The following is a 15156-nucleotide window of genomic DNA, read 5'->3' on the forward strand; positions in this document are numbered from 1 at the left end:
GCGTGTCCCGCCTCTCCATTCCCTCCGTCACCCCGACCTACGCTAGTCGGCTCACAGTCCCCGCTGGGCAGCCCGTCATTTTCCTCTGCATTTGCCAGCATTGCTCATTCTTCCTGCTCGACGCTCCTGGTCTCACCCAGCCAGTCTCTGCTCAAAGGTCATGCATTGTAAAAACGTTCTCACCTCCCCCAGAAAGTGAGTGTCCCCTCCTCAGTGAGGTGGCACTGATGTGTGCACATGTGTCCTTTATGTATTCGTGTATACAGCAGGTATCTATGACATGTCCGGGATTAGACAAAGGGCTGGAGACAGAGAAGATTCGACACCTTCCTGTCCTTATGGAGTCCCCAGCTAATGACACCTGGAATTATCTTTTCAGCTTGAGTGTCTGTCTCGCCAGTTACACGGCATGCCCTCATGTCACCAAGTCTTTGGATGTGGTTGGTATAAATACAAATAATCTCACTTCCCCCTCTAAGGGAATCTATAGTTTCAGCAGGGAATTAACGTAAAAACAAATAATGATGACACAAGATATGTGATTATTGCCATAAAATGAAGAAGGGTACAGATTCAACAACTCATGACTGGATTTTCTTTAGATCCTGATAGGAAACCCAGAGAAAGGCACTAGAATATGAGTTAACCTGGATTGTGACATAGGAGCAATGCTTTCAAATAAACCTCTCACTACCAGAATCCCCCGCCCTGTCCAACTTAACATTCTGCCCATGAAAGGCCACGCAGGCAGAGGACCATCGCACCCACTGTTTAGACAGCAGTGATGACAGCTGGGGAGTGTGACAGCCAGACAACTTGATAGGCTCCCAGTCAATACCTGGCTACTGACCGCCCATGGGAGAAGCATTATATCAGGCTTGGGAGAGAAGAGAGCTGACAGCCTCTTGCTGAAAAGTGAGCTCAAAGGCATACTTAGGATGTCAGAGAGACCACGCTGCAAAAAGCATCAGCAAAGGCTGGGAAGTGGTGACACTGTGAGGGTGTCATCAGACCTGGATATCAAAGAGATCAAGGACAGCCTTACTCAATAGACATTCAGACTACGGTGAGTGAGCACCTGTATCCCTCACTGTGCCCATTCACTGTGAAACCATCATAAAATGCAGTTCCTGACACAAGGTGGGCTTTCAAAAGGTACTTGTTGAGTGAGAAAGGAAGATTCTGGAGACACAGTCTTATTCCTATTGCAAAAGTCATGTAAAGAAAACCTTTTCTTCATCTGGAACTCTCCATGAGGGTCAATAGTAAATTCCACTTCAGTAAGAAAAGTTTTAGTAAAAATACAGGTCAAACACAAGTAATGACTCTAGCATCTTACTACGCTGGTGGACAGTGATTGCACTGGGGGGGAAGGGGACTTGATAATATGGGTGACTGTTGAAACCACAATGTTGTTCACGTGAAACCTTCATAAGATTATTAAAGTATATCAATGATACTTTAATGAAAAACATGTCAAACAGTTTTTCAAAATCATACTACATGATTCTGGCAGAGAAACTAAAACAAGATCTCAGAAAATAGTGATCAGAGTATAAACTATACCAAAACTTTGGGAAAACAAATTGTAAGTATGAATCAAGAGCCTTAAAATTATTCATAATCTTTGACTCAATGCCATCTCTAAGGTTAGTTCGAGAAAACAATAAAACAGTAGGTTAAAAATTATTTAAGCATGAAAATGCTCACTGTACTAGTTACAATAATAAACACTTGAAAACAACAGTGGGCCCCTTCCCCCCCAAAAAGGAAAAAAAAGATTGAAATGCTTTAAAGCAAAAAAAAAAAAAAAAAAAAAAAAAACCAATTGAAGAGCCTATTTATTATGTAATTATTAAAGAAGATTTATAGATATTGCAATAGCTTTGGTTGTGATGGGATGTGAGCTCAGATTTCCCCCAGGGAAAAGAGCTTTATAGGAATACCTTGTGAGCTTCAGGAAGGAAAGAATAGACTTGTTTTTCCTTTCTTGAGCCCGGCAAACCCATGGATCACCCCACAGCACAGCACAGAGGCTGGTGTCGCTGAGTCCTGACGCTTGCCAATCTCTGTTTTCAGTAGCCTTGCTTACCCCTGCTTACATTTATTTTAATTTTAGCTGTCTTTCAAGTGCTATTCATCCTGCCACCTTCCGTGAGGATTTCATTATTATTCTAGAATTCAAAGCATGCTCATCTCTCAGGCTTCTAGAACTGCCGTTTACAATGCCCCAGTGTGTCTCAGGCCACCTGACGGACGCCACCAGTTCCCACCCGAGTCCATAAACAGAGGTTTGCAAATGTCTCACTTGTTTGTGAAAGGAAATCAGATGCCAGGATTAAGTGTCTGGAATCTGTAGGCAGATTCCTCTGTTCAAGTCACAGCTTCATCATTTCCCGGCTGCATGACCTTGAGGTAGGTAAGCGACCTTTCTGGGCTGCAAGGCGCTCATCCATAAGACGGAGCCGACACCCACCTCACTTTATCATTGCATTGCAGCCTGATCTATGCATTAAGCTCCCATAGTCTAAACGTCTGCCTTTAAATCTTAACTTGGACTGACCATATACCAATACCAAGATATGCCCTGAGTACTTACAAGTTTGACTTCAGATTACACAACCTTCCACACCCTCACATTGCCTAAAGCCAGGGACCACAAGAACCACCTCTGGTGGTCTGAAGGCTCCGGCCCTGGCTGCCAGGTCTTGGTCTGGAACGCAAACATTGTTTTACCTTCAGTTGTTCTCCTGGTTAATAGAATCCAGCTTAGAGGAGAAAATTCCTATGGCCAACAACTTACAGACATGACATGATGCGTTCAATGGCCTTTGGTGGGTAAGCGATAGGCTCACACCCTCCCGTCCTCAGGGCAGACGCCACAGACCAGGCAGGGGTCAGCATCCCCTCCCACCTCCTCCTCAAACAGGGGGTTTTGACAAAGCGCATTTGAAAAATAATATAACATGTGCACTCAAGTTCTCGTGTCATCAGGTAAGAAGGAAAGAAAACTGAAATGGAATGGCGCCATATCTCCTTTAAGCACGCCTGCTGTGTCTGAAGACCAGAGCTTCCCATTTTGCCGTTTCTGAGAGCCCTCCGCACTCTCCCCTCACTGTCCCCGCTCTCGTTCACACAGGATGACAGTAGTTAATCCCATCTGTCCTATGCCAGCCGTTATTTCACACTTACTAGAAAGCACCAATAATGAAAAAAAAAAAGAAAAGGAGCTTGAAAACACAAAAGATTAATACTCAAGAAATGATCAGTTTTTAGTATTATTAAACATGTCTTATAAATCTGAAGACCTTGGATTTACTGTCCCGACGGTAGGTGACTGCTCAAGAAAACCACGGACGCCGCCCTTTCCACAAGAGCAGGACTGGGAACTTGCTCTGCCCTGAGGGCACCGCCTGTGGCACGTTCTGATTCGGCAGCTCTCATCTCGGATGCCCGTGGCTGGGGCACAGGTGTTTCAAAGGCGTTGACCCTCGGCTTGAGTCACTCAGTTTACAATCAGACTCAACGCGAGGCTCCTCACTCAGTCAGGACGGAGAGAGGGGCTGTTTGGAGGGGGACGGATTCTCACACTGCACAGGCGCCCACCTCTGCTTTGTCCTGGGTCCCCAGGAGGGCAGAGGAGGCTGACAGTGTTGGTGCCCAAGCAGAGGTACTGAGCAATGTCACAGAAAGGGGAATGAGAAGGTGTTAAAAAACAATGTATATTTTTGAGACTTGGTGTGTAGAGTCTCCTGCTCATCAGCCTTGACGTGTTCCTTAAAAATCAGCACCTTTCCTCTATCAGTTTTCAACTCACAGGTTTTTAAGGCTGGAAGTCTATTTTTAGCCTGATGCATGGAGAAAAGCAACCGAGAAGAGCGTCCATTGGGGTGAACTACTCAAAATACTGTTGTTTTTGGGAGAAAGTGAAGAGCCAGCTTTAAGAATCACAGGACGCCACCCTGTGAGCGGGCCGGTATCCAGGCAGCTCGGGCTTAGCTCTTCTTCAGGGTCCTCTTGTCTCACTGCTGGACTCGTGCTCATCCCAGGGGCCGCTGAGCATCTTAGGAGCCCTGACATCACGATCCGGACAGCCCCGTATACGCCCTGCAGGGCTTCCGTGCAGGTGTGTGCTAGCCCTGGGTATCTGGGGGCGGCATTTCTGGCGCCAGACTCAGTACTTACAGATACCTGTACTTACTCAAGTACAAGAAGCAGGGAAAGTTCAAACCAAATCTCTTTCAGATCAGTGCTGCCTTCACTTCCAAATTTCAAAATAGAAATTTTAAAGCGGGTATTTCATCACCAATCAGCATTTCTTTTTATTACACAGGTGGCTAACACAAACACGCCCCCAGGATGACCGAGGGGCTCCCTGACTCTCTCCCTGTGTGGCCTCCATCAGGGCTGCGACACCCCAGAGCAGCAGGGGGGCCGCGCAGGGGCTCCCAGGCCCTCGGAGAAGGGAGCTCTGGCATCGCCATCCTGGGTCAGGGCCTGGTCCCAGCCCAGCTGGCATCGGCCACCGCCCTTGCCAAGGGCCACCCCACACGCAGGGGTCCAGGGGAGCCGGAGAGACCTGCCCTGGGGGGGACCCCACACCTCTCCGAGCAGCGCCCACCTGGGCCCGGCTCCCCCATTCTCTGGGAAGGTCCTCCTATTTCTCCACCTTCTAAGTCAATTTCAGATTTCACAGGTTCTGTGGAATCTCCTACAACTATAGCCAGAGCTTTCAGATTATGTCTTTCTAAGTTAAAGTTCATTTCACATAGTGTGACTTAAAATTCTCTAAATGGCAAACCTTCTCCAGGCTGTCATGTGTTTTTGTTGGGTGACCCCAGCGACACTATGGCATCACGGCCTTGGGGCCCACGAGACCCACTCAGCTTCACCCCTTCCCTGACTGCTCCAGCACCACTGCCCCTCCCACCGCACGTCTGCTGGTCAGGGCGCCCCAGGTCCAGCGACTCCCCGCACACTCAGCTTCTCAGCTTCTGCGTGTTCTTTTTCTCTCCTGTCGCGTTCCTGCCCCAAGCTCAGATCAGGCCTCCCCCTGGAGGCATCTCCAACACCGACACGTGGCCACGGCGCTCACTGCACATACGCCCCCTCCGCGGGTTCAGAGCACGCTCCCCCGTGCTGAGGGTCTTGGAGAGCCCATGTGGTTTTAAGAGGTAACCTTTGCCACTCCAGGTGGAGATTTCAAAATCTACCAAATGCCTCCCTGTGCTTCCTGCTTTCTGCCACAGCAATACTGCAAATGACGGAGCCTCTGCAAGCGCGGGCAGGTGGATGAGGGCCCCTTGCCAACGTAACTCGGTCATGACACAACGGCAGCCACAGGCCCCAAGACACTAGGGTGCTCATAACACCCAGCTCGCACACCGAGACACTGTGGCTGACTTGGCAGCCCCCTATGGGTGCCCAGAGCACAGGTTGTCTGTACCTCCACTTACACCACTTCCTGTTTGTCTTCCTGGGGGTCCACAGCCTCCATGAGGTCATGGCTTGTTTCCATGCACCCTTCATGCCTGCCAACGCTTGGCCTCTAGTACCCTTCCCAGGATGCACAAGCGGCACCATCCCTGGACACGTCCCCAGCTCACACTGATGTGGGATGAACAAGCGGCACTTGCCCCCGGGGCACGTCCCCAGCTCACACTGGTGCCCCTGGCCCTGCCCCGCACCCTGTGGGTGGACCACGACCTACTCACAGTTGTGGCAGGTGGCCCCCGTGTAGCCCGTGCCGCTGCAGTCGCAAAGGAAGGTGGTCCACGACTGGGAGCAGCGGCCTCCGTGTTCGCAGGAGTTCGGCAGACACCTAGTGGGCGAGAAGGCGAGAGCTACAAAATCAGCCAACCTGTGGAAATGCACCCCAGAAAACAAATCGCCTCACATCCAAGTGTGAGCGGGGGCTGTGCCCCTGGGTCTGCTCTGCTCCTACACCCACGCTGGACTCCATGGACACTAACATAATATGATGGTTTTACCCTAAGATCTGGGTCTACTTGGCACTTCTTGGCACTGAAAGGCTGAGATGATGTAGGCAGTTAAGTTAATCATTCCAACATCAGGGCAAATTCTCATTGAATTCAAGTTAATTTGATGTGGTCATAATCTGCAAGGTTTTTCATTTACCACAGAACAGGATGTACAAAATAGTAATTTTACAGTTTGGAAGGGTTTTACATTTTTAAAGGAACAGAGAAAGGGGCAGATAATTGGGGTCACTGACCTTGTGCTTCTCTTTTGGGTGAGAGCCAGGAATCTATTTTAAACTACACATGAAATTTCAAGTGATGGTAACTGATTATTTAGCATGCAAGAAGATTCTGTCATTTCTAAAACTGCCAACACCAGCCTTACCACAAGGCCTTTACTGCTTATGATGAAACAGTATGAGTATTTTGAAAAATATTTTCACCACACACAGTACAATTTCACTGAAGCAGACACACAGTGCTGCCCAGCGACCACACTTACATGGCTGTGCCTCATGGAGACATTTCACAACATGAAAACTATGTATGCTAATTATTGTTCATAATGTGCCATGATGAATCAGTGTAAGTGTCCAACATTAGAACATTTCTTAGGAAAGATGAAGAACATAAAATTAATGAGCCATCACATACCTCCTACAAATGGCCAGCAGGAAGGATTACAACAGACTGGGACTGGATTAAGGGAAAACTCAAGATAAGAGGCGTGGCCACAAAGTCAAACACACACTTCTTATTGCAGAAATGATAGAAAGGACTAATGTTAAGCATCACTTGGGTTAATGGGAATGAATGCAATGTCCATTTCTTTTGGACAGAGATCTTGGACTTTAGGGTCACACATACCTGACTTCAGATTCCCCTCTCAGCCATTTAGTACACGGTGGCTTTGGGTAAATCTGTGCACCTCGTACATCCACAATTTAAAATCTCCACACTGCAGGCACTATGTCTACTGAGAGATAACCTGGCACGTGCTGGACATTCCTGACGAATATACTTAAGAGTAAAAGCAATGAATACTGGAATTCTTGAAAACTATCTTTACAGGAAAAAATATGTCATGAATTTAAAAGGGAAGAGGGTGTAAGCACTGAAGGAACACAAGTGATGTAATACCACACAAGTGTTCATCGCGGGGCTGTTGAGAATGTGAGGCCAGCAGAAATAAGATGGTTTAGCCTCACTGTCCTATGTCGGTAAGCAGCCCTCCAGCCACAATCGTTTCAGAGCCCGGAAACTAATATTCCTGCATATGTTCCGACGTATCGGTAGAAATTTTCTGCTCAGCACAGCAAACGTACAATCGTGCTGACAGGGCTTATGTTTGGCTGCCTACAGGGTACCCAAAAAAGAATAAAGAACAGAGGTAAACAAGGGGCCCAGGTACTTTTCCTGTGGAACGTGGTCACAAAAAACAATCAATCAGCCACAAAAAGCGGTCCCTTCCCTACTCCAAATTTTACTCTTTTCCTTGACTCCCAGCTCCTGCTCTTGGAGGAAAGGGAGACACAGGCTTGTCACTCCAATGAACCCCACTAAGTCCCTGATCCCACTGACCTTGTGCATAAACCTGAAGCATCAGGCACTCATCTACAGCATCCCAGCAAGCCCAGGGCCCATGGGGTGCTCAGGTGGAGGGCGGGGGAGCTCGCCTGTGCACACCCACCTGCCCCACGGCTTTTTCTTTTCCTTTTCACATCCCAGCATCTCCCTGCTTCTCCTGCAGTTCACTTTTCTCCCCACTTTTCCCCCCTGCAACTGTCCAGTGCTTGTATGAATTCACTGTAACCCCACCCAGCCCCCCTTACCCCCAACACTTCATGATCTGCATAAATGGTATTATTACTGTTGCCCTCCCCCACTCCCCCAGCAAGAAGTCGATTGCTTCAGAACTCGAAAGCTGAGCAAAACCAGGTCAGTAGGTACTTATCCTAAAGTTTTTTTGGTTTTGGAACCAAGAAAGTTCAGTTCAGCCCCTTTTTTGTGGCTGAAGCTGTCAAATAGAAAACTCACAGGTTCTCCGTGGCCGTTTTCAGCCATGAGAAGAAAGCTTGTCTGCAGGAAAGGGAACGAAGGCCTGGGGCACAGCACACAGCAGCATGGGGGGCTGGGGGTCCTGGCACGTTCCTGCGGCTGCGCCCTGCTGTCCCCACGCCTAGGCTATACACGGACCTTTGCGGGGCTGGCCGTGTCCGTCTATGTTAGGTTCTGTGCTCTCTCCCCAAACTCCTAGGGAAACCTCCACTCGTGCAGGCTAACTCCAGCTGGGATCCCGTTACGCTCAGCTAACAGATTCTTAATATTTTGTAAAATAGCTTTCTATAAATGCAAAAGTAAATGGAAACACATTTTTCTGTATAATCTACATTTTAAAATATTTTCAAAACTCAAGATTGTCACATTCAGTTGGGCATGTAGGGGGAGGGATCTTGGGGAAAATTATAAAATAATGGGGCACTTCGAGCACATCTTAATAAGCCTCCCATGGACCTTATATTGTAGTGTTAATACAGTATTGTAGTGCCAGTTGTTCATGGTTCCTCACAAAAAAAATGATGTATTTTTGAGAGGGGAAGATAGCACTTGTTAAGGAAAAGCCTACTATTCCTGGACTGAGGGGAACTGTGAGCAGATGCTTAGAGGGCTGCCTCCTGGCCGGGCTCATGTTGATCCCGCACATACTGAGGTCAGACACACGCATCTGGAAAACGGACACTGAAAAGTCGCACCTCGATTTTCTTACTTAGAAGGGGTGGCTGCAGGAGCGTGATGTCCACACATCCTTTCATCAGTTCATTTTAACTGGTGTTTTCCTTTTGACTCATCTTGGCATAAACTGAGCATTTAAGACATGAAGCCAGAAGGAAGAGCAGGGGGCCCCCTGAGGGTGTGGAAAGCCAGTCTTAAGTGTGAGCCCTTTAATTCAAATTGGTGGGACACAATCACTCCAAACACCTGTCTGTCTTCTAAAATCCTAATATTTCATATGGAACCGGACCTAGACGGATACACCTTCTTTGGTGTGTGATGTCCAACAAAGAAGACCTTCCTCATACCCTTCAGGAGCCCAGGTAAGGCTGATGCGCAGGGACGTGCGTCCACAAAGACTTCGGGAGGGACAGACAGCCGGAGCATCCGCCTCTGCATGGGTCAGAGCGTGCGTGGGCCGGAGGGAGATGAGGGACGGGCGGAGGAAAATGCAGCGTTGGAGGAACGTCAAAGGTGAGATTGGTATGAGGATTTGTAATTTTCTACCAAACCAAAACTCCTTCCCGAAGAGGAAGGTCATGTGCAGGTGGGGCTGTGGACAGCCCAGGTGTGAGATGACGGGGGGCAGGCATGCAGAGTGGCCCGGCCCCCACTGGTCTGCATCCAGCCTGCACAGGGGCACGGCTCTAGCCTCTCGGCCTGTGGTACGCTGGGCTGTGCACAAGAACGTGTGAGGACGTTTCCCTTTAAGGGCTGATGCCCCGGAGGAGAGGCAGCCAGGAAGCTGCCCCAGAGAAGGGTCAGGAGTTCCCAGGACGTTGGGGATGGAGCCACTCGGAAGACTAGAGGCAGACGTTTCTCAGGATTGAAGCCCGAGCCCAGTTTCGAGCATCATGGCACGTTTTCTGCACCACACACGTTCTGTCCACTGGCGCCGGGAAGAACATGGGACCCCTGGGGCTCCCCCTGAGAAGCACGGGAGTGCTGACTTCCCTGGGTCAGCTGCAGCTGAGGTCAAGCCCCAGCATTCAGCTGCCGTGGGTGGGAACCAGGAAAGGGGTTAGGAGAGCAGGGGGTCAAGGTAGTTTTGGAAGATGCAGTCTGTCCATTTGCTTATAACAGTTTTCTTAGAGGACATAGGAATTTCTGGCTTTCCCAAACAAAAACCAGACTGCTGAGCAACAGCCATAGCAAATCTCATGACCTTTCATGCCGGCGACCCCAGGCTTCTGCTCCAGCTCCCTCTTCTCCCCTAATTGCACACTCATGACCCAGCTGCCTGCTGCCCAGCTCCACTCGATGTCTAACCGACAGTTCAAGCTTTGCACGTCCAAACCTGAACTGCTGCTCTCGTACCTCGCCCCGCCCCACCTCTCCACCCACACCCCTCACTCCCAGATGACAGCCGCTGTGTGTGCCCTGCTGTCCAGACCCTGCGACGGAGGCTCCCCTGGCCCCCCACAGCCCACCTCTGCATGTGAGGCGCTCTGCCATTGGATCTGTCCAGCCCCTGACCACTTCTCATGACCGGTACGGCTACCTCGTCGGAGCTGCCGGCTTCTCTGACTTAACACTGCAAGTATCAGCTAACTGGTCTCCCAGGTTCCATCTACCCTTGATCCCTTTGGTCGATTCCCAGCTCACGAGCAAAAGGGGTCCTCTTGACACATAAGGCAGATCATAGTGAAACCCTCTGGCTTTCTGTTTCTTCAGGCTAAAAGCAATCTCCTTAAAATGAACTGCCACCTCCTGCTGACCTGCACCCCAGTCAATCTCTGACCTCACCCCTCCCTCCCCTCTGTCTTCTCCCTCTGCCCCAGCCACACCACCCACCTCGTGGTCCCTGAAGCACACCAGGAACGCTCCTTGGTCAGAGACTTTGCTCTGAGGTTCCCTCTGCTCAGAATGCTTTTCCCCAGATGTCCACACGACCCTCTCTTCATCGGCTCCTCCTGTCTCTGCTCGAACGGCACCTTCTTAAGGGGTTCTTATTGTTGGGCCTTACCAGCTCTGCCCCTTAAACACTTAGAGAGACAATTAGCTCCAGACTCAGGAGAAACAGAATGCTTTTGAATGATGCAACTTAGAACTCCTTCAAGGAAATATTCAGCATCCCTGATAAGTCTGTGTACAGCTTTTGACAGATTTTAATGAGCTGAGAAGTCTGTTTGACAAATTCAATTTGCCTTTGATTCTTGTTACCTTTGACCAGATAGTCAAAACTGAAATGACCTTTACCAGCCTTGCGGCTGTGCTAACAAGGTTTAATCCTCCGCTGTTTTCCTGGTCAGACTCCTACAGAATATCTCCACCCAGGGGCGACCAAGACTTAGCTTTCCTAAGGACGCTTCCCTTTCCCACAAGCATGGAACGAAGCTGTGACACATGCTCAGTCAGTCTGAGATGTTGCATCGGCAGTATTATTTCCCCCATTGTGTAGATGAAGAAAGTAAGATGACATGAGGGTGAGCAGCCTGTCTGAGTGTGATGTGAAGAGCACAGACTGCGTCATGTACTCGTCCTGGGCACCTGCATTGGCAAGCACTGTCGGCCCTCCTCCACCCAACACCGGATGCTCCGCCTCTGGAATGTGAACCCTAAGTGGGCATTAGGGCTTACATTAGGGAAGGCTGGGGAGGGGTCTGTACACTGGCCCCCCTGGTTTCAGACTTGGAGCTGTCAGGGCAGAGTCCTCAAAGATATTTTTGGTGGGAAAAGAAGAATTAATGACAGTAACAAATGGGTGAACTGGGAATAAATAAACCCACACTAGAGAATAACATATATGTATGATGTGATTTACATCTTTCTGGGAGGAAAGCAGTATTCTTTTACTTTTCATTGAAATATAGTTCATCTATAATATTATGTTGGTTTCGGGTATACAACATAGTGATTAAGAAACTAGCTTTCTTGACTCTGAAAATATGCTGAAGCATATTTATAATGGATTTTCATAGGATTGGACCAATGTCAGTGGTCATCTCTGAAAGAAGCCTTAAACAGTCTTACATTAACTCAGGGAGTTTAGTTATCATTAATTGACTTTAAAAAAAAATTCAGTCTGACAAGGATTGTCTAATTCTTCTTTCTTCCTAAAAAGGTCCCTGTAAGAGTAGGTCACTGACTTCTCTTAAAATGGGTATTTTCTGTTGCAGCAAGATTTCAATAAAACTTTGAAAATATTTTAATATATTCTGGTATTCCTAATTCTTAAGGCAATTTGGCCTGTTCAAGAATGGGGCTTGTAAACTCCAACTTAAAAAGTGTAAGATAACTGATTTAGATATTATAAGTTGTGCTTAGTAGAAAAGCTAAGATAAATTAAGTTCACCTAAGTTAAATGTTCATTTTCTGGATGTTTAAGTGTTACAAATAATTGTGGCATTCTGTATTTTAAAGCAGTAAATTGAACTAAAATTGAAGTAAAATTTACTTGGAAAGTAAATAAAACATTATAAATATAGTTTAAAATAGTTGAAGGCATTTAAATAAGTAAATTCATAGATGGGATTAAGCATTATTTAAAGGCCTTCCAAATATGATTTTATAAACTGAATCTTTAATTTCAAAAAATTCAGTATCACTCTTTGAAAACAAAAATAAACAAATCTTGCAACCATCTTGCCTGCATCCCGAGATCCTCTTCTGCAAGCACCACCACACTTTCTTCAGTCCCTCTGTTGGCTTATAATTCAGACCTCAAACCCCGCCTTGGCCGCCCAGTCCTTGGGGAGCACCTCACCCCTGCATCAGGCTCTGCACAGTGCCCCTGGCCTCACTCTGGGGGCCACTTTCATTTCTTGAACCCGAAGTGCTTCTGTGTGTCTCTTTGTCACCTTAGTGGGTACTTTTTGGTGAGAATAGCAGATTTTAGTTTTAACCTGTTAGCCAAATTTTCCTGCAAAATGCCTTAAATGTCTCTAAATGGGTAAATTGTTTCTTCAGAACTAGCCAACTTTGAATTTTATTTATTTTCCTTAATTTACAAGTATTAGGGGAAAGAGTTGCCTCCTTTTATTTGCATTATTTCTTAACAGTGGGCAGCCATTCTCTTCTCTTTTGCTCCCTGTCTTCTTGTTTTATATGTTGTCCCTCCAAGGCCTTCGCAGTGTTTCCCTGGTATGTGCCTAGCTGATCCTGCAATCCGTGAGGGCTACTGCTGTTGGCATAATGGCATTTCTAAAACTTAAATAATGTGTCCGCTTTGACCTAGCAATTCCACTTCTTGCAATAATGCCCCAGAAACACTTTCTCATATGCACAAAGATACATGCAAAATTATTATCAACAGTTAAAAAAATGGAAACGTATTCCACTAGTTTGGGAACGATTACATAAATGAGGTACGTCCATCCTAGGGAAAGCCATGGGGCAATCAAAATGAGAAGGAGCATCTGCGTGTTAGGATATGAGAAGGTTCTCCCGGTGTGATATACAATTAAGTACAAAAAGCGCACTGAAGAGTAATATGTAGTTTCCTCTCTTACTGTTCTTGCTGTTATGGAGACAGAATATGGTCTGGAAGGAAATAGACTAAATTGGCCATCTGTTAGTAGCAGTTAACTATGGGGATGAAAGTACCATGCCCCTGGACAAGAGAACATATTGGGGTGAATGAGGCTTGTTTCGTGCATGAAGCTACAGAGGCTCAGTCGGCTGCCAGGTCACCGGACCTGGAGAATGGTGGGTGTTCAGACCCAGGTCTAACCGGCTGCCCTCACCAACACCTCCCTCCTTAACCTCCGGAAATAAAATTCAGTGGGTGACGTCTGTTCCTTCGGAATGAAGACTAGCTGGTAATAGGCTGATCACTCCTCGTGATTGCCATCATTACAGCCCTCGACTGATCCATGCAGATTTTCAAAGTCACTTATAAAAATTAAAAGAAAACGGCCCTTTGTCACAAGCACAGTGGTTTACTGCGTGCACCTGGGTGTCTACCCTTCTATGGTAATTGTTCAGACACATGCACACCAAGAGCTCCCCACCTGGAATGCATCTAGAGGAAGTCATCTGTTGAAAAATAAATCAGCCTCAAAAAATACTCAGTGCATTGATATGAACACCTATAGAAATATTTTTTTTCCTCAGTACTAAATTTCCCTTCCCTCCATTTCCCATAAGGCTTGAAATGAATAGCACATTTATTGACAGGCCTTTGAAATTCCCAAATGTCCAGATAAACGGTTTTCTATCTACAAATGAGTCTGAATGTATTTACGCTCCACGGAGCTGCTTCCCTTTTTAAGATTCTCATCCCTTCATGTGGTTGAAGGTCAGTTTCAATTTCTATATGCTTTCCTTAGAGACAAAAGAACAAAACACTTCAATAGTCCTCAAAATGCAAGCTGACTGATGTAAGCCTTTTAAGGAAGCTCATACATTAAAAATCAGCCAGGTAGCATTTCTTTGTCTGTTTGCTTTAATTAGCAGCCAACTGCATTGATCTTATTTTGGTCAGATAGCTTTTCTGAAAGCTTTTGAAACCTATTTCTATGCCTCTCCATTCCAACAATTACCATAATCCCATTTTACCCCTGCAGTTGAATCTTCGTTATAATTGAAATCTGTTGTAATTACAGCAGATGCAGACATTAAGGAATTAAATGAATAAAAGGAAAAGGGTCAGGAGCCAGTTTCCTAAATTTTCAGGGGCTAGCTCACAGCAGGGAATCAACTGTCCATTGTTGCTGAGATGATCCCCAGATAATGGACAAAGCGGTAAGACTGCAAAGAGTTTGCAGCCCGCAGAGGTGATCCGGTGCCAGATCCCCACCGAGCATGCGTGCTCCTTACACCTGCCTCGGGTGGCCAGTGGACAGCCAAAACACGGTCCTCCCTCCACTCTACAAACCCAAAGTTCACGACCAAGAGATGCTCAGCGCTCTTTCAAAGCATTTCTTCAAAGCAGAGGATATTCTGATTCAGAAGAATTTATTGGCGTTGCCCATTCCAACACCATTTATGAGAAGCAACCTGAGACCATGAAAGTAATAGTAAATAATTGCTACCTGGCTATGTTTGAAGCAAAGACATGTACCCACTTTTCTCCAAACAATAAAATGATAGATGTTTTTAAAAATCAAAGGGTAAGAACTACCAATTAGCTTGATGTGAGCCATTTTGCCAAAATAAGATAGAATCAGATTTCTATAACGTATCCATTTGTCTCAACGGCCTGGAAAGTGGCTCATTGCAATTGAAACGCACCACACAACCTCCGTAGGGGCTCAGAATGTTACGGGAGAGAAAGCGGGTCGGGGTCTCCTTCTTATCAGTTAGGTGAAAGGGTCGTGCGCTTCACAGTAGAATGGACTTTGTTTAGCATCCTGTAGATGGTATCACGATTGTTACGTTGAGGCCAATTAGGAAACACAAAAGGCAGCGCTCTCAGGATTACTAGAATGTTCTCACTGTCCGATTCTAGGACATGATTCGG

The 15156-nt window shown here is 46.9% G+C and overlaps 1 protein-coding gene across 4 annotated transcripts in view; it reads right to left on the minus strand.

Annotated features, from left to right (window-relative positions):
• Window positions 1-15156, minus strand: part of CNTNAP5 (contactin associated protein family member 5) — a 597575-nt gene that overhangs the window by 212569 nt on the left and 369850 nt on the right. For all 4 annotated transcript variants that reach the window (XM_073241652.1, XM_073241653.1, XM_073241654.1 and 1 more), the window contains one exon: window positions 5715-5821. In XM_073241652.1, coding sequence (XP_073097753.1) covers window positions 5715-5821 — 107 coding nt within the window. The remainder of the gene's footprint in view (window positions 1-5714; window positions 5822-15156) is intronic.

Source organism: Manis javanica, chromosome 7 (assembly GCF_040802235.1).
Source record: "Manis javanica isolate MJ-LG chromosome 7, MJ_LKY, whole genome shotgun sequence".
In the NCBI taxonomy this organism is placed as follows: domain Eukaryota; kingdom Metazoa; phylum Chordata; class Mammalia; order Pholidota; family Manidae; genus Manis; species Manis javanica.